The sequence below is a fragment of the Tuber melanosporum genome, assembly GCF_000151645.1.
Source record: "Tuber melanosporum whole genome shotgun sequence assembly, scaffold_21, strain Mel28".
In the NCBI taxonomy this organism is placed as follows: domain Eukaryota; kingdom Fungi; phylum Ascomycota; class Pezizomycetes; order Pezizales; family Tuberaceae; genus Tuber; species Tuber melanosporum.
Window position 1 is genome coordinate 1,016,407 of NW_003298875.1, and position 18,679 is coordinate 1,035,085.

The following is an 18,679-nucleotide window of genomic DNA, read 5'->3' on the forward strand; positions in this document are numbered from 1 at the left end:
ATGTGCTCAATGAGCAGAAGCCCTGTCCTCCATGAGCCAGAGAGGACAAGCAGCCTGCTTACTCTCTCACTCCCAAAAAGGCTGGAGCACTGGGACCAAGACATTATGTACATAACATCTTGATATTATGGTGCCCCAATCCTTATCCCAGAGAACTGGATCGCATTTCTTGGCCACCAAGATTTCACCCTATACCATAATGGTATTGGATTTGGAGAACTTTGAGAGGAGACAATTATTGTAATACTCCACTCCTAGGCGCCGGGTCACCCAAACCTGACTTGTATGGCCTGATAGCCACATATAATACTCATCGGTCCAAATGACCTGGTACCAATCCTCCTCCGTCAAATCGTCGTAAGCTGTTATGTTATGAAGGCTAAGCATAGACATTTCTTTCACTTGTCGAGGAACAGCTTTTTTCGGGCAACCCTCTGGGAATAGCCTTCCATCTGAAAGGCTTTTCTGAGGGTTCTTTCAGAGGCTTGGATGCCACAAGCTGTATCGACTTCAACAAGTCGTATTTGGCAATAGGTAGTGCTCATGGTAGCTGTAGATACTAGTCAACGACATGTAGAAGTGTTAAGTGAAAATTTCCTTCCCTTGGGCTTTTTCGGGGTGGTGGGTGACTGACATATATTGTAGACAGTGCTGAGATTATGGTTCTGATCTTCGGCAATCTGTCTATAGCTCCAGCCTGCTGAATTTCACAAGGTTTAGACAGCGCATCGTTGTCTATAGGACGCCTATTCACACTTTGGGACTTCCATTTTTTCTAGATAGTATTCATGTGAATTCTGTTCATAATTTTCTCTAATTGGGAATAATTAGCTTACTGACAGTGTTTTTTTTTCTTCTTCTCATTTGGCAGTTGGTAAAAGTTTACAATATTCCACAGGATTGATACTTCTTGCTAACATGCACACCAGGAACTATTCTCCCTTTTCAATCAAATTTCCCCCTTTTTGATGACTTTTATGCTAACTACTTTTGCTATTACAGGTGTGATTCAGTATCCTTGGCAAAGGGCTTCGGCACACCCGGGATCCCCTAATGTTCACTCCGTTCATGCCAGGGACTTGTACCATATCCACGGCCTTCCCAAACCCTACGTCTTCGTATTACCTACCGTATCCCGACAGCCCGCTATGATACACTTACTCGAGCACCGTGCATGCCACCCAGGGAGCGCCGAACGCTTACGAACACCCGTAATACCGTACGAGTACTGTACACTTCTCGCTCACTCGAGTGAACAAAGGGGGAGGAGGGAGAGAGAGCATAGTACAGTACGTCCTCCATCCAGCCGTCGCCGCCTGAATTTGAGCTCTAGAGAACTCTCACCGCAAGCCATCCGTAAAATTTTACGCGCCTAATCGAATTACCGGTCAAAAATCGGGCTTTGGGCAAAATGATTGGTCCTTCGCTTTGCATCCCTTCCCCCTCCCATCGCCCACAATTCACTCCCCCTCCCATTCCTTCCTCACCGACTTTCGAATCGTGCGGATGTGAATGGCTGAACTTGTTCGTGGGAATTTACTTTATTTTATTTTTCCTCCTTTGAAGAGAGCGAATGCGAGAAGGATGGAGGGCGCAATTCAGGTGGGTAATGGCCGAGCAAAAAATATTACTAATACGGGTCCATTCGCGCAAGGGATTTGGTCATTCCATACCCTTCACTGACAGCATGTTAAAACCAATATTTCACCCGAGAACATGGCGCTCAGCGGCGGCGGAAAATCAAAGACAATAATACTTAGGAGTTGTCAAAGAAAAAAAGCGACCAGGAGAAGCTGTCGAATCCCTACCCTTGCCATCCCCAATATGACTAGCCGTTTTTCTACTCGAGTAAAGTGAGACTCGAGAAGAGAGAGGTGTCAAACAGTACCGTACTCGAGTAATAAGGGGAAAAAAAGAAAAAGAAAAGAAAAGAAAAAAAGAGGGAGTGACGCCTTCACAGGGAAGGCTACAGGCGGTTTGAGCCGCCCCTTCAGCAGGAACAAGAGCCATGATCCCGGAGATTTTACATTTCCCCTGCAGCCTCCCGACAAGAAAGTACAAGTAACTTAACAATAATAAAGATAATGAATGATGCGTCATGATCCCTAAAGCTTTCCTTCACGTCTGCCCCTTTCGTGTAATCCTTTGCCTTATTTTCTCAATTCCCCTTCATCATCCCCTCCCATTCAGTCCATCAATTCACAAGTGGGGAAGGGAAAAATGGGGGTGGCAAGGGCTTGTTCCCGGGCCAAGCCATTAATCCTTCTCCGTGAAGCTCTTCTCATCACCCTCGGTCATCATGAAGGCATGCGCCAGACGTTTCTGATCCTCCCGGGAGAAGCTCTTTTGTCTTGCATGATGGGCCGGCTTGCCACCGCCGTCCGATCCGCCCGTCTTCTCAGCAGCTTTTTCCGCAGAGAAGCCGGAGAAGCGAGCACTGTCCTGTTCGTAGTTGTGGGACGAGCGCCGAGGCAACGGGGGCATATTGGTGAATGTCTGTTGCTGCTGCTGGCCATTGTCGACTTCAGCAGCCGGGGAGGGCTCAGTCCTGTTCTCGATGATGGACTGGGAGCTCTGCGAGGAAGGTGCAACCCAGGAGTGGTGGGGTTTCTCGGTTGTGAGTTGAGACATATCGCTCTTGTCTTTCGATCGCTACTACGATACACCGTTACCAAGACGATCTTTCACTGAATAGTTTTTTCCCTTTTCCCTTTCCCTTTTCCCTCTTCCCTTTTCCCTTTTTCCGCTTCCCCGCCCCCTTTCCCTTCTCAAAAAAAAAAAAATTCTTTCCAAAGAATGACTTACTTTCGCAGTCCAAGTCCGGTGGAATATTTTCTCTCTCTTTATTTCGTCGGGGAAAAAAGTTTCAATTGAGTATCTGGGGATTCCGCTGGTGAAAGAGAGAAACGAGTCGTTGAGGAGGCGAGGAGAAAGGTGACGAAATGCGGGGGCATCTTTTAACCAAGATGGTGATGTGCGCTTGCGTGATCATCGCTGCAGCATCCCTGTTTGTGGTCTGGTTGTGGTGAGATGCTAATCATGCTATGCTTGCTCATGGGTGTGCTACAAGGGTAGTCTGTGGAAGGATCCCGATGGTGACTATGGTGGAAACGGGTGTCGGTAGCAGGGCTAACAGCCTGAAGGGAACCTCATCCAACTACGGTATTTTTTACAAGGGTTTACCACGGAGAATGAAAGAGGGGGGAGGCTCTCACTTATCAAATTGATTGGGATATTGTATTAATTTGGCTATTTGCTTATTTACCCTTGAACTGGACGTCTCGCATGAGGGATATTTTGAAGAAGTAAATTTTGTTGTATTTCGAGTTCTATTCATTAGGATTTTCTCCGGTCACGGGCATCACCTGGTATCACTCGTGTAGCCCCGTCCATTACTTAGCTTTGGAGCTCCGTGCTTTGAGACCGTCGGGCGGGGTCCGTGGTTTTTCGGATGTAGTTGCTTTGGATCGGTTGAGCAAACTATTTTGACGTAGAACTCAATCCGGAATTTGGTTTGTAAATGTGTTTTTTTTCCGCCGGGGACTGGCCTACGATTACGGGGAGAAAATCGAACTTAGTAATGAGCTAGGGGATTTATTTGGTTTCAGTAGCTGAAGCCGTGTATCAGAGCTACCTTGTACGAGTACGTCGGGGGGTTAGAAGGAGAAAAAACAAGCAATATCACGGGGCTGACTTTCGATTGGCTCAGGGAGATACGTATCTGGATTGGTCCGTGAGGATACCGGTATGTTATAAGACCCGGGATTATCATTTGGTAAGGTTCAAGGAAAGTTTCACCACCACCACGCACATACTCGAGCACCGCTCGAGTTTGACTTATAAGGGATAATTGTTTTTTCCATTCCCAAGCTCACCGTACAGCATTACTTGGCTCAAGGCCTTTCGGCGGCAAATCAGGGATGATTTTTGCTAACCTCCAAAAAAGAAACGGAAGAAAACAGCACCGAAACTCTGTAACATTTTTGAATAATTTTAAATCGTCATCGGGCAGCGGAGGGCGGAGGGCCGAGGGCCGAGAGCTATCTAGGATATGATGATAAGATAATGGTGGAGGGGTCCAAAGAAGAAAAAAAAACAAGGCGATCCTCGCTCTGTCCGTCCGTTAATCTGTTTGCTGGCTTCCGCTAGAATTTTGCAGCTTCGGCTTTGTCTAACGTTTTTTGTTGAAATGGTATCCACGAGTCCTCCTTCAGGATTCCGAAAAAGCCCTCTCTCCCTATAGATTTCCCCGTCTTTTCTTTGCCTCCACCGCCTCCCACCCAAGGTTGAGAAACACAACCCTATCGTACGATTAAGCGGAGAGCCTAGCGCTGGTCTGCTCCGGTTGGCGTGAACGAAAGTGGGTTTGTCCCGGGAAAACTGATTCACTTTGTCTCCCTCCTGGTGTATCTAAGACATTTTCTGAATGACTTTGGTCTCACTGACGGTGGAATGGATAGAGCTGAACCGAGGGGCGACAAAACGCTGGCGAAATTGGCGCGAATGGAAGAGAGAGAGAGTAAATGGGTAGGTGGATGAATGAATAAATACGAAACTTGTTTGCATTGCCGAACCTATTTTTTATTTTTTTTTGATGATCATTTTCTCGTTGCCGGATGTTGGGTTGGGGTTGGTGAGTGGGGATGAATCGGGTGGTGGTTGTGGGGAGGAAGGGAAGAAGGGAGGAAGGAGAGCTTGGTAGGTGGTAGATTGATTGACGGGAGTGATATAAAAATAAACTCCAGTTGACGGACTCCACTCCTGACAAAGCGGGTTTGTTTCTCCTTCTTTTGGTTCTCTGGGGTGCTGATGGGGTTATCGCTAGAAGCTCTGGATCATGTGGGGGTGGTTTGATTTACTGTTAGAGTTAGTGTGAACTTGACGTGCTTCTTTCTCTCCCCTCTCGGATTCCTCGCTCGAACCGGTCTTTCCCCCCACATACTCATCGCATGCCATCACATAACCTAGACAACTCCAGATCTCCTACAAGCTCCTACAAGCTTGAAATTTCGCTTTTTCTCTCTGCATCGTAAGCAGCTGGTGATCAAAGCAGTCACTGTTTTCATACAATACGTCAAGTGTCAGAGTTTTACCAGGACGCGCCGAGTTGTGACGTGGAACACATTCACCGGCGGCAACTAGGATGGCATCTCTCTCACCTTTTTCTTTTTTTCCCCTCTCCCATCTTTTATTCTCAAACAGGCTGTCTTTGGTAGCTGTCAAGCTTCCAGCGGACACGAGTCATTCACTCTGCAGAAAGCCCTGGTTGGAGGGTAGACCTTGTTATCGGCCCTGCCGTATTGGATATTCAGGAACACTGATTTCAGTGGAAGAACCTTTTTTGCGGGCGAGTTTTGTTTCCTTGTTTAATCGACTTGGATGTTTTAACGATGGAAAAAGGTGATTTGTTCGGGGCAGGAGGGGCAAGAAAGTCTAGATTGGGGGTTTGTCCTATCATGATTCATAACAAACCGTGTTGCTACTGCGTGCCACACCCTTGGAGATATGCTTGGGATGCCCTTCCAGAACAGTGCGTGCGTATGTGTATGCTCGGCATATGAGGAAAGGGGGTTCGTTGAGTGGTTAATGTTAACAGGTCTGTGAAGAGGTAGGGTTTTTTTCATAAATAATCTTCCGCTGCTTTTAAGAGAGAAAGGAAAACTAGCTGGTGGTTGAGCTCTGATGATCGCAAATCGGAGCGCTGGTAAATTCATGGGCGCTACCACAGTGGATATTTACCCATAAGACATAGTAAGCATGTGCGGGGAGGGGAAAAGTTCATCTGCACAAAATTTAGTGAGACCAGCGCTGGGAATCATATCGTCTCACTCGCCAAGTGTCAAAAAACCTGATGGTCGAGCGGACGGAATCCCAGTTAGGATAATTGGGCTATCCCCCGTCTCCCCTCCTCCGCTTCCCCTTGCTTCCCCGCTCTGTCCGTCTTGCTTGGCGGTGTCCTATTCAATAAAAGAAATCCACATCAGCTTTGGAGAAAAAGTAAAATAATGTGAAAGCAGAGACATTCTAATGTATGCTACACAGCCGCTGTGCCCACAGCAGTCCACACCCGAGACATTTTCCGCGCCCGGGTTGTGGTATCCATCGACAGGCATCGCAACAAGCACGTATGTCCTTGTTTGCCTCGTTACATTGGTGCTTGAGGGGAGGTTGCTACCTTTGAGGTGTGCTTAGTTCAAGGATATTGTATAACATTGCACTGCACTTGCTCTTCGTCCTGGGGGATCCCGGTATCTGGTCGATCAGGGAAAATGTGTGATGTACAAGTATGTCTAGATGAGCGATATCTGTCTCTCCCTTTCCCCCTCTCCCCGAATGTGTGTGTCCCATTTTTTTCCTTTTTTCCTTTTGGTCTTACTTCCACCCACTAGATCCTAGGATCGCAAGACAAAATTTGGGACGAATGAATATTTGCGGGTCGTGTCTTTCCTACACGAAAGCGTCAAGGAGTACCGGTAGCGCAACTCCTACGGTAGTGATCTGCCCATCAATTTCCCGTTCAAACAGATGCTGCATGTACTTGTATGATACGAGCTTACGCTGGGTTAGAGAATGTGCAAGCTAAGATGTAGGAATTATTATTTATTTTTTTGGGAGGGGGCGGGGAGTGGGTGGGCCGATGGGTGAGTGTACTCGAGTAGTTGTGTGGGTGGGCCAGGATATAATTTGATTTGCGAAGAATATGATAGAGGATTCTCGTGATCATTCAGGATAGCTTCCGTGATTCTACTGCCGACTGCGGGATACCCAGTTGGTAAGTATGTTCGGATCATTCACTATTTCTACTGGAAGATTATGGGGTACTGATAATAACCCTTACTCGAATACTGCTTCTATAGGAGAGACGTGGGCACAAAAGCGCTTACCTCTCTGTCGGGTTAAAACGCCGAAGGGGCTGTGTGCCCAAGCACCCATCGAGACTCGCTCGTGCATTTCCTCCGCATCACCCATGACGATAGTACTCGAGCACAGTGCTTGGCCGTAATTTTGTCAATGAAGTGGGGAGTAGAGATATGATATCGATTGGCAAGAGGGGTAGTGATACATGTTGCGGTGACGTGCCATCAAAGTTTTTGATGGGAACTCAACAGACATGTTGTGCTGTACATAGTGTTGACAAGGGCAAATCAGCTACAAGCACTTTCTGTGTATGTATCCCCCGTGTTTAAGTTCCGTTAAGCACTAATGCCCCACCAACGCTGGGATCGGGGGAGTTTCTCGCTAGGATCCTATCTGCATATGACATCCGGCATTAACGAGTGATGAGCAATGACTGTGAAAAATCATTGTTCCAAGTCCAGATGGGCCCGCGGTGGCCCGGGCGGGAGGCTTCAATACCCGTCACTCGCAGTTCATCGCTGCTGTGCTCTTCATGGCCGCTATTTTGCCAGCCCCATCTGCACTAGCACAATTCCTTAAAGATGGGGTTGGGCGTTTGCTAGGGCGCTCCTGATTTAATTTAGCGAGATTCCATGATACTATTCCCCCCCCCTCTCCCGGATTCAACTACCGTCAGCTTATGATATTCGTGTACTGTTAGCCCTATCTCAAGGGCCATCTGCCGGGAGTGAGATCTCATTGATGTTTTTGAAGTTTAATAGTGAGTGGCGTTGGTTGCTGACAGATTGGCAGGGTGCAGTTCAGTTACCGCAGGTGGCTTGCTCTGGGGGCGCACTATCATACCCGGCCAGGCAACCGCCAACCAAAAGGGATGCATGTTTTTGATTTTGCGGAATTTTTTTTTCCTCCAGTGTTTTTCCCAGGGAACCCCGTTCGGCAGCTATTCCGTCCCAAAGACCACGGCAAGGAATTAATTTGTCGAGGCTCCGTCTGCCCAAAAGCCTTCCGGCTTATCTCCTCTTAGTCCTCTTTCGTTTGCCGATACCAGTATATCACGCAGATCGTACGCAGCCACCTCTGTATGACTGGCATCCTTTCTTGGCCGCCTTGTTCTAAAATTTGATACTATGATAGAAATCTTGCGGCGTTTTATGGGACGGGATTTAAGACCATGAGGGAGGGTTCAAGGAACAAGGCGTGAGGCATGGGTGTCCCGCGCTGGGGTTGGTACGGGAGCGCGGAGATGCACACAACCAAAGGAGTGTATTGGGGAGGGGGGGTATTGTTGGGGTATATTGGGCCCTATTCTATGAGAGCCCGTGACCTTCCCTTCCCCGAGGAGAAGTGCTCTTACCCTTACTAAGGGTTCCCAATATTCTACCGTAAATTTTTGAATAATTGGACGGTGTGCTATCATTGGGTTTTCAACTCTCAACCGGGTCAAGAATATATTCTTTTTTTCTGTCCCGGGGGGGAAAGGGGCTGTTGTTTTTTGCCCCCTTTCCAGAGAAGGCAATTTTGGACTACACAGCATACCGTCCAATTGTTCAAGTCTCCACGGTATTTTTTTATTCTTTTTATTCGTTCAACTCCGCAAGATGCCGACCCGCTCGGACCTCTCCCCCCCCTTCTCCTCGATGGGCGTTTAAACACTCGGCAATCAAACACCTTATGGCGATCTACCCCCGATCCAAATCTTCGGTTTCCCCTGCGAAAAGTTTCAAGATCGATACTCTAATAGATGGACGTGCGCTAGATTGGGTTTTTTTTCTGAGCCGCGATTCAAGCATTGGTATGCATGCAGCACTTGGCCTTTATGCCCGAGTGAGACTTGGTGAGCACACTTGGTGACCAGGAGGATGGGCGGTCAATCATTGATAGAAGTATCATATCGAAGTTCTGGGCCCTTATGCTCGGCGGAGGCAATAGGCCCTAATGGCATTGGTTGATTAATTGTCGGCTCAACTGTGATACTTTACGGGGGAGGAATGGAATGGAAATAAGTGCTAAGGGTGCAGTGAATGAGGGAAGGACAGGGTCTGTGGAGCATAGTGGCTCTGGCCCAAGGATAGGGGTGAGAGGTGAAATATCTCTGGGGGATTGTTTTCTGATTCTCCTAATTTGGTCTTTGGAGAGAAGCTGCTACTGTTGGCTGGGTCGGTGTGGTTGGTGCCCGTTGCGCCGATGTAGGGGTAGGAATCTGGTGACTTGGGCAGGAGTTGAGATTTCTAGTACTGGGATCACAGTCCGTTCTAGCGTCGTGAGGATTGGTATCCCTTTGCAGTCTGGTTGGTCGAGGTTTATTTGCACTCCCTATCCTCTGTGTGGGTAGTCGCAGTGCCAGAATCTCGCGACTCTGGAATAGACGGTACTAGGCTTTCCAAGCGGTAGTTTTTACGTGTTTGCGGGAGGAGGTTCTCCAGAATTGGGTGTGGATAATGAACATATCTTAGATGTGTGATGGTATCATACCAAGACTAGATTTACTGGAGTATGAAGTTCAAGGTGCAGTGAAGTCAAAAATGTGTGTCCGTTAACACGTGAGTCTAATATACAACAGTTAAAATGGGTGAATGATTGTATACCCCGCCAGCTCCTTCTTGCCTAATAGCATGCTGGGATCAAGTTAGGTTGGGAGCACTCTTAATCTGTGTGGGAAATTTTGCGGGTATTGACCGGAGGGAGACCAAAATTTCTTGATGCATAAAGTAGTCTCGCTAGAGCTCATTGTAAGGAACTTAATTGACGTCAAGTTATAGCTCGGAGTATCTATATATCTAGTATCCTCAGCGGAAGTAGTCTTGTAGACGCCAAGAAAATGAAAGGACGAGGTAAGGACCCCAAAATAGGTAACTTATTTATTCTTTATAACTCGGTCTCTCAACCTCCCTTGTCGTCACCGCCGGGCACATTTCAGTTGATATGCGCAACAACTTTGGAACCGAATAACTAATACACACCAATTTAGATAGAGTGTCGAAGCCATTTGCCAGAAAACAGCATTGATAGTAACCACTTATAAACAAGCTATATTCCTAAAAGCTACCATCTCTAGAGGTGTTGGGATGTAATGAGATCAAAATGTAATTCTCCCAAGCATGGTGTGACGCAGCAGTTGATTGGAGTAGGAGATTTTTCATTTAGGTGAGTATATTCCGTCTAACCCCCTTCTTTGACAACGGCACTAGCACTTCCACCCAGTGGGCAGTCAGCTATGAACTCTGCGAGGATTTTCTCTAGGGTGATGAATCCATTTTCTAGCTCCCTCGCCTTATTAGTGCTCCCACTATAAATCCTCCAGGGCGCCCCTCGAGGATGGGTATTAGGGGACACTCGTCTTGCACCAAACACTAATGTGAGGTGACCTGCACGGACCAGTTTATTGTCTCCTACGAGCCCAGTTGGCTCGGGTCCTTTTTCTATATAATAGTGTGGAATGGGAGAGTTAGATATGCGGCGTTTGGGAATGGGATGAATGGTGCGGAGTGCTCAGGGACGAGAATAGGAATTAGGCCGGTTTTCTTTGATCTTTATTCGGTTTCTCGCCCCCCTTTTCCCCCGCTTCAGGGTACGTATGAAGCCCAGAACCCGTTCTCCGCCCCGCACTACTGGTTTTGTCAGGTGGGCGAGTGATGGGAGGTGACTTTCGGCAAACCATGGCTCGGGTCCCAAGCGGCCCATCTCATCGGCCCATCCCCGAGTGAGGTGGGTCCCCTCCCGCTTGTAAGCAATTAAACAACCAGTTCTTCGACTATTCTAGCGAGTTGCTGCGAGGTTTTTATAAGGTTGAGCCCGCAAACCGCTCCCTAGTTACTCCCAGCCTAAGTTAGATAATATAGCAGATAGCGAGAAAGTATAAAATACGATGTTTAAAGGGCTTGAAAAAAAAAAAAACTGTAGACATTATCTAAGCCGCCTGAAAGAAGTGCACTTATATTCGCATCGAATAAATACATCTTTCCTCCTATCAGGCACACATCCTAGGGGAGGTTGCTATTCTAGAGAGACGAGCCCGGACGCTAGGATATCAAATTTATTCCCAGACCAGATCGTTACCGTAGAATCACCTACTCTAGCTAGGTAGGTTAGCTCTCTTACTTATAGCAATACAGTACTAGATCGATCTACCTCGAAATGCCAATGCGGTCCATCGACCGCCGCCGTATCTGATAGTGTTAGATTATCCCCATATCACCCCAGTACTCTATTTCCCCATTCCATAAATCATGCCAGGGTTTTTCGGCCAAGCAATTTTTGCGAACAAAGAACCGGGTGACCCGGAGCCCCCATCCTCTTAGTAACCAACTTAGGTACATAATGGAACATATGACGCCACGGCATGAAGAATTGGGATCGGGAATCCGGATTCCTGTCTCCTTTGTTTCACTAAAATCTAGTATAAAATGTTGTGATACAGCAGGTGGCACCATCTCGGAATAGATCAGATAGACGTCCCAGGAGGGAATACGGAGGATCCCTAGTAGTATCGTGACTTGCTGCATAGCTCAGGTATTAACCCACCGCTCTACTGCTCGATAACCATGGCTCCCTCTAATCGTACAGTTCATTGTTTCCGAACGACACCAGTCTCTTCACATTGTCTCACTCGCTCTACTTTTTTTCCTGAGGCTGGAGGTCGGGTGTGGGAAGTGAGAGATCGAAGAGAACGTAGCCACCGAGGAACATCGGAAGATAGAGGGTGTTGCAGATTAGCAGTAAAGAGAGTTGGTTTCCATTGTCCTCCTATTGCCACATGTCTCACAGGCAGCATTACTTATACCGATAGAAGACTGCCTATGGACAGCAATGAGCCTAGAGGCTCCGATCTAAACATACTTCTGTCACGTTGAAGGAATACTTCCAACACGCAGGAAGTCTAGAGTCGAGTAGTAAACAGTCCAAGAACCGATTCTGCACAGCACAGTGTCAGTTTCGCCAGCTTGGAATACTTGCTCTATCTCCTCGATGGTATTATGTTGGCTAAGTCAGGTCTGGTGTTTGCTGACCTAACTACAGCAAATTCCCTGGCTTACCGCTTTCTAACATAGATATCATACTCATCCCAAAAATAAAAACCGGGGAGCGCACTTTGTTATTTGACAAAAAAGAACGCCACAGAGTTATCCCAAGAGGGAGGTTGAAAGCGAGGTCTTGCTGGGAGTCGAACCCAGATTACGGGAATCAGAATCCCGGGTGCTAGCCATTACACTACAAAACCGCTAGGGGGCTAAAGGGCATATAAGTGACAAGTATCTCGGGAGAGTTAATTTGGGCTCAAGGAAAGATTCCCGGTCTAAGATGTTTTGGTATCATACGCCGAAAATGGTTGGTTAGAAGGTTGGATTGATGGGTTGTTTAGTGCACAGCGGCCGTTAGGGAAATTACTGCATAAGGATGCTATTTTTTAGGTACTCAATCATTTGGGATATTTTGTAGCTGTAAGTTCTAAGCGTATACCTGTATTGTAGCAGATAAAATTCATTGTCGGCAAAGTATCATATAATGCCGTATTTTAATTGGCTAGGGCAAATGGCATTAGGATATAGAAATTTTGGTTAGGGAATAAAGCAGGATATATCTAAGAGGGAGGGATCTGGATGAAGATACCAACGCTCACGGTAGGATGAGATCGATACTTGTGTTGGCGATTCTTAGTAGCGTTGTTGTTTCAGGACAAATTTCGGAACGCCTGCGCACTTGTCAGCATGGCATCCTCCACTGCCAAGATACAGTTCGCTCAACACCATCCACAATCACTCTAGATCCCTCTTGACACAAACTACTCGAGTAAACAAACAATCGATCAAGAAGCTCCAAAACCACCACTATGAGCAGAAATCCACCACAATCCTCGAAATCACCGGTACATCCACTTTACAACGTAACCTACACAATCCACCGTCTATCCCCTCTACACAAATTCCCTCCGAGATCAGACTTCAAGTCGCACGCCCGATCCCTTCAACAAATCCTGCGCGGTGACGTCCTTCGTGGAGTACGCATTGCGCTCGGCAACGAAGATGAGGCACTGGGGCGAGCAGGTCAGTTAAAAGCCGTGACATGGGAGGCGCTACCTCGCTGGCAAACGTTTAGCGAAGATGACGAGGAGGAAGCGGCGGTGGAAGAAGCAGGCCCCGGAGTAATAATCGAGATGCGGTATGAGAAGATGTCATACACATCTCTATTGTTGCCATCGCCTTCAGAAGCTACTGGGTTAGAAGCTGAGAGCCAAGAGTTTACCAAGCTCCCGTTACTTTTAACACGCCTACCCAAATCCCTCCGGGATACGCTGATTAGCTACCTCTCCACACGATTCGACACCCTCCCACTACCATTGGCACTCCCATCGTCACTATTACAAGGGTCGGTGGAATTCTACTTCTCACATACCTATAGTCCGCCGAAGGACGTACAGATATCTTTCGCTACGCCTACCACCACTCTCAAAACAGTCACCATAACTATCCCCCGGGACGATATTGCTGAGTTCTGTGCCCGCGGGAAGCAACTTCCTGGGGGGGGATTCTACGCGGCATTGAAGCATTATCTTCGAGGAGCTATGGCATTGGACATCACATCTTTGGCGATTGCTAAGGTGGCGTGTGGGGGCTTTGTCTTAGGTGGGGGAACTGGTGGAAAAATCAAGATTTTTCCACCGAGGGATGTGGGGGAGCATGAGGCAGTGAAGAATCTAATCCAAGAGCTTGTCAAGGTAGCAGATACGTGAGGAAGAGGACCAGGATTTCTAGTCCACGATGCAACATATTGGCGTACGGGTCATGTGATGTTTTTTAATATGAATCGCCCGAGCGATTGTACTTCTTTTACTGTACCAACGTATCACATGGGTAGCACTTAATTTTGTGGCGAGGTACCATATATACCGGGAATTTCTTTTTTAAGGGTCATACGGATATTTGGTGCCGTATTTCGCTCAGCGCACAAAGGTTTCATATAGATGCAAATGTTGGGCGGTTTGGGTAGGTTCTATAATTTTCCGGCTTGTTTCTAGTATGAACCACGAACTCGAATTAGATCAGGGCCGATTTTGTGGAGTCCCTACCCAAATCAAATATGGAATTTCAACTCACCCCAGCCCAACCGTAGACCGAAAAATAATAGGTAAGGCGGATGCGTGGAGTCGACCAAAAAAAAAAAAAAAAAAGGCACTTCAAGGTCTTGCTGGGGATCGAACCCAGATTGCGGGAAATTTGGTAGAAGCGGTGTTTCCAACGACTAGTCAAAATCCCGAGTGCTAGCCATTACACTACAAAACCATTACATGAGTTTAAAAGTAGAATATTTAACCACATTTTCACAGCGAAGGAAACGCCTATCATAGTAGACTAGTTAAGTGTTTGCAGAAATCACAATTAATTACCCATGACTAACATGCTCCGTATAAATTACCACCGCTATTTACATTCCTAATAAACAGTTGTTTCCAATATGCGGCTAAGCCCGTCGTTGTAAAGCACAGGAAACGCTTCGTATAATAATTTCCTTACTAGAAAGGGTACTCGTACTGTATGACAGCTTGGCCAATACTACAGTATTTTCACGATTAACCCATGCACTCGAGTATCTCGCTACAAGTCACTCAAGCGCCTCCGGTCGTAATCAGCTGGACGTGCAGGAGTTTTTGAGCGCTTTGAATGACTTCAGTCTTGGAAAATCTTTGCCATTGCCATCTCACCCAGTTAATGACCTCTTTATTGGTTAGAGGGTTTTTGAAAGTCCCGCGACGTTAGCCCGGGCCAGTCCATTACTCTTGAATGTTTACGCATTTATACCGGCTTGGAACGGACCAAGTGGGACTCTTCTACGCTTATTCACATGGAGAGGTCCTTTTGAGCTTTGCGTCAATAGTTTGGGCCCAAATTCTAGATACTAGTCCAGTCGGCAAGGTATCGAAAAACTAGTTCTCGTGCTTGCCGCGGTGCAGGGGGAAGGATAACAGCCGTTGATATGAGTTATCTTATACAGCTCTGATGGGAAATGCTCTACATTTTTCCTCCCACCCACTCAAGTGAAGAAGACAATTTCCAAGAGAGATCTTCTGATTCTTATATCATTTCTGGCATTGTGGGAAGGGATTAATGCGTGGTCGCTCGATGACTGTGATGCCTAGTATGACAATCTATTCCTATTGTCTGTCATTCACACATACTATCATAATAATATTATGGTATTTTTATTTTAGCTCGTCCACCCTCAAGAAATGCCATGGGATCTGCGGGCTGGCAAACAGGACCCCAGCTATGATATATTTTTTTCCCAACCGGAAATTCCAAGAATAAGTGAGAGAAAAACTCAACTTTTGTAGTGTAGACTATCGCAGGCCTAATTAGGGCCCCCTCCCTCTCAAAAATAGGCTCAGCATTGTCACCCCATCATTACTCCGCACTCGCTCCTCCATTCCGAAAAATCTGCGAATAAATAAATACACCCCCCCCGCAAAACGAAACCGAGTCAAGTATATCCTATCTGTGGCAGATTGCTTGCCCCCTCCTAGAGAAGGGCATTTCATTATCTACAAGCATGACAGGGGTCTATTTCCACCCGGGCTTATCATCACGAAATGTGGTTCGGGTTTGTGCTACGGGAGGTGCTATGATAACTTACCCACGACTCCGGTTTGCTCTGTCACTTCCTATAATGGAATCGTATCGCTCATCCTCGGGCTTTTTTGCTGGCAAGATGTACCGGCAAAGCGTGGCTGGGGGAAGGAGGCTGTGCTTTTGCTGTGTTTTTGGCCCGCCTTCGAGAGAAGGGAACTTTGGACTTTATAGAACACGGTTCAGTTATTCGAGTTTCTACGGTATGGTACATCCAACTCAGTTGTCTTGGATGATAATAAGAAGTCCTATTATCCCGACGACTGAAAGGACTTACCAACAAGCCAAGTATCAGCCCGTGCCAGCCAGAAAACAGCCGAGCAGGCAATAGCTACGTTGGTTCATGTTTGGAGAGGGTTTCCACAGGAATCGATTAGGAAGTGTTGTCAAAGCTTTCATGAAAAGCTTAACACATGTATTGTCGATGGTGGGAATAATAACCCTGACGGATAATATCTTGTATTTAGTATGAGAACACCATCCAGGTTTCTCGTTTTTACACTTACGGAATTTAGGCAGCCATTGTTACCGGTTGGTTTTAAAGCGCCCTTTTCTTTACCCTTTCACTGTCGCCGCAACTATGTCTATTTGACGAATTTTATTGGCAAAAACGGCGGAGGGCGAGCAATACCGATAGGGTGTGACATCGCAAACCGGCGCGGTGACTCAGGGGAGTTTAGATGGCCAAAAGTAGAGGGTTATTTCAAATTATAATACTCGAGTATATCTAGGCCCTCAGTTAAGGGCTTTACTCGACTAACAAACCCCGTTATCGATAAATAAATAAAGTTAGGGAAGAAACAACGTGATTTTAATCATAATCGAACATCTGTTGTCTGACCTGTCGCAATTGGAAATCATAAAAAGGCTGTTTGAAATCACAAGTCTGTGCACCCCCTTAAGTCTGAGGTTTCTATGATATGATAGCAAGACGTAGCGAGGCGAATCTAACCAACCCAGACCCCAATATCAGCTTGTCTACTTGTATTGTATGATATGACCGCATTAAGTGACTTGATTAAAACAGGACACTGTCGCCCCCCCGCCCCCATTGTACTATAGTGAATACAAACCCCCCCCCGCAAGGCAAATTCGAGAAAGATGTCATACCGGGATTTCATACTCACTGAATGATTCAGATTCCTTCCAAAAGTGGAAAATACCCCACAGGGGATATCCCTTGTTGGGATCACCAGAACTCACTCGGGAGTGGAGCCAATTTGCTTTGTCGGTGACATGTTCCTAGTTGTTTCCTAGGTTTCTTGGTTTTGCTTTTTCTATGCGTTTCCTTACGGATTTTATCCCATAAGCTGTCGAGACATTCCGGTCCATTTTAAAATCTGTAACACTAGCCTATTGAGGAATAGTCTTGAGCACCTTCTTGACCTCATCTCATCCAGCAATAACACGGCCAGGACAGGAAAACCTCGCAGCCAATATCAAAATGCCACCAAAGCGGAAAGCTCTTGCAGATATTCCACTCAATGCAGCGGACTCGGCGAGTAGTTCAACTCATCCTTTGAAAAGGCAACGAATACAGCAAAAGCAAGCTACCAGCTTGCCGATAACTCCTACTCCTTTTCTACAAGAAAAAAGGTCACCATTGAAGCAGCGCGCCCATGCCTAGTCACTTCCTTCCCTTCCCCAATTCCAGCTGTTCAACTCCCCTTATCCAGAGCACTCCTCAGAGGTATAATCCTGCTTCTGCATAGAGTGTATTTGTAAAAGCTAAATCCAATAGTAGGCCTTGTGTAACGATCCCTCCCTGGATAGTTAGTTCTTGGCGACGGGGAATGATACTTCTCGTTTCTGTCTCTTTCTTCCTTCGTCTTACGATAGCTCTAGGCCTCTGCCTACGTTACCGATAGTACAAGACCTTTGTCTTCTATCGGGAATGCCTATCGTAAGCTTTCTCTAACTCGTCTTCATGGAGAACCTTCCTTGGCGTAACAATAACGTCACAGTAAAGATAAAGATCGTAAAGGTGTTTTATATTTGTTAAAGTAATAAGTAGGAAAAGTACTTAGAACAAAGCGTGAAGAACCTATCCTCCTCGGCCGCATCGGCCTCCTTATATAGTGTTCTTCCGCCCATAGTCATGTGACCTAAAGTGGTCACATGTGTGAAACAAAATCATAACAAACTAATCATGTGACCAACATGGTCACATGTTCAAACCCCATGACCTCATAGCGAGGTCATGTGCGAAAAACTCATAAACTAATCATAATGCAATAAACAAGTCATATGACTTGACCGAGTCATATGTGCAAAACATAAATCATATGCATAAGGCTTACCCGCAAGGCATACTCACAAGGTACACTCGCAAGGCACACTTGCCCTATGTACGTCCCATGACTCATATTTGAGCCATGTGCGAAAGCATCACAAATCCCACACATAACAAATCATATGACCCGAATGAGTCATATGTGTGAAACAATAACGTACCTGTGACTCATAACTATGCATCACGTGAAAACACTTTCCTCGCTAAGCCACGTTCGTGACACCTTGGTACCAGTAGAGTGCGAGCATGATCCATATACTTTATTTTCACTCTTTTTTACTGATAAAACTTTTGTGGAGCTGGCCGCCAATACAAATAAGTATGCGGAGATGAAGCAGAAGGAAGTAGGAGAACAGCAAGGGGTAAAGAAGGCAAGACCACAAGGGAAGTCGGTTTTTAAAACGAGTAGCCAAGGATCCCGGCAATGGTTTGCGACTTCTGCTGGTGAGCTGAAGGTCTGGTTTGGATTGACAGTTAAGATGGGCCTCCACTGAGAACCATTTAATGCTCTTCATTGGTCCAAGGAAGCAAGGAATGGTTGGCGAAAGACTTCACTACATCCTGTACTCCGCCACCGCTATCTCTCAGTACCCCGCCACTATAGAGTCCCTAAAAATTCCATGTCTCTCACGTGATACCAGCAGATCAAGCAGTATTTTCATGTTTCAGATCCCACAATTGAACTCGATCGAAAAAACTGGTATAAAAAGCTTAGCCCATTGGCAGACCAACTCTGGGAGAGGTTTCAACAATACTTTCTTCCTGGAACCAAGGTGGCGATAGATGAAATGATGGTTAAGTTCTGTGGACGAAGTCTACATACTCTAAAGGTCAAGAACAAGCCAATCAAACAGGGCTATAAGATATTTGCCCTCTGCTCTCATGGCTACACATACGGGTTTCTCTGGTA

General features: G+C 46.5%; 3 protein-coding genes; 2 read left to right on the top strand and 1 right to left on the bottom strand.

Moving 5' to 3' along the window:
- Positions 1-1,665: 1,665 nt before the first annotated feature.
- Positions 1,666-2,954, bottom strand: GSTUM_00005914001 (uncharacterized protein; the record flags this gene model as incomplete). XM_002837997.2 has 3 exons in its annotated part: positions 1,666-2,655; positions 2,806-2,839; positions 2,909-2,954. The coding sequence occupies 3 exons, from the start codon at positions 2,952-2,954 to the stop codon at positions 2,298-2,300; spliced, it is 438 nt and encodes a 145-aa protein (XP_002838043.1). The 3' UTR covers positions 1,666-2,297.
- Positions 2,955-6,778: 3,824 nt separating this feature from the next.
- Positions 6,779-8,235, top strand: GSTUM_00005916001 (uncharacterized protein; the record flags this gene model as incomplete). XM_002837998.2 has 3 exons in its annotated part: positions 6,779-7,585; positions 7,651-7,921; positions 7,993-8,235. The coding sequence occupies one exon, from the start codon at positions 6,779-6,781 to the stop codon at positions 7,001-7,003; it is 225 nt and encodes a 74-aa protein (XP_002838044.1). The 3' UTR covers positions 7,004-7,585; positions 7,651-7,921; positions 7,993-8,235.
- A 4,418-nt stretch (positions 8,236-12,653) lies between these two features.
- GSTUM_00005917001 (uncharacterized protein) lies at positions 12,654-13,631 on the top strand. XM_002837999.2 has 1 exon: positions 12,654-13,631. Exon 1 carries the CDS (start codon positions 12,686-12,688, stop codon positions 13,583-13,585), a length of 900 nt encoding a protein of 299 aa, XP_002838045.1. The 5' UTR covers positions 12,654-12,685; the 3' UTR covers positions 13,586-13,631.
- The last annotated feature ends 5,048 nt before the right edge of the window (positions 13,632-18,679 follow it).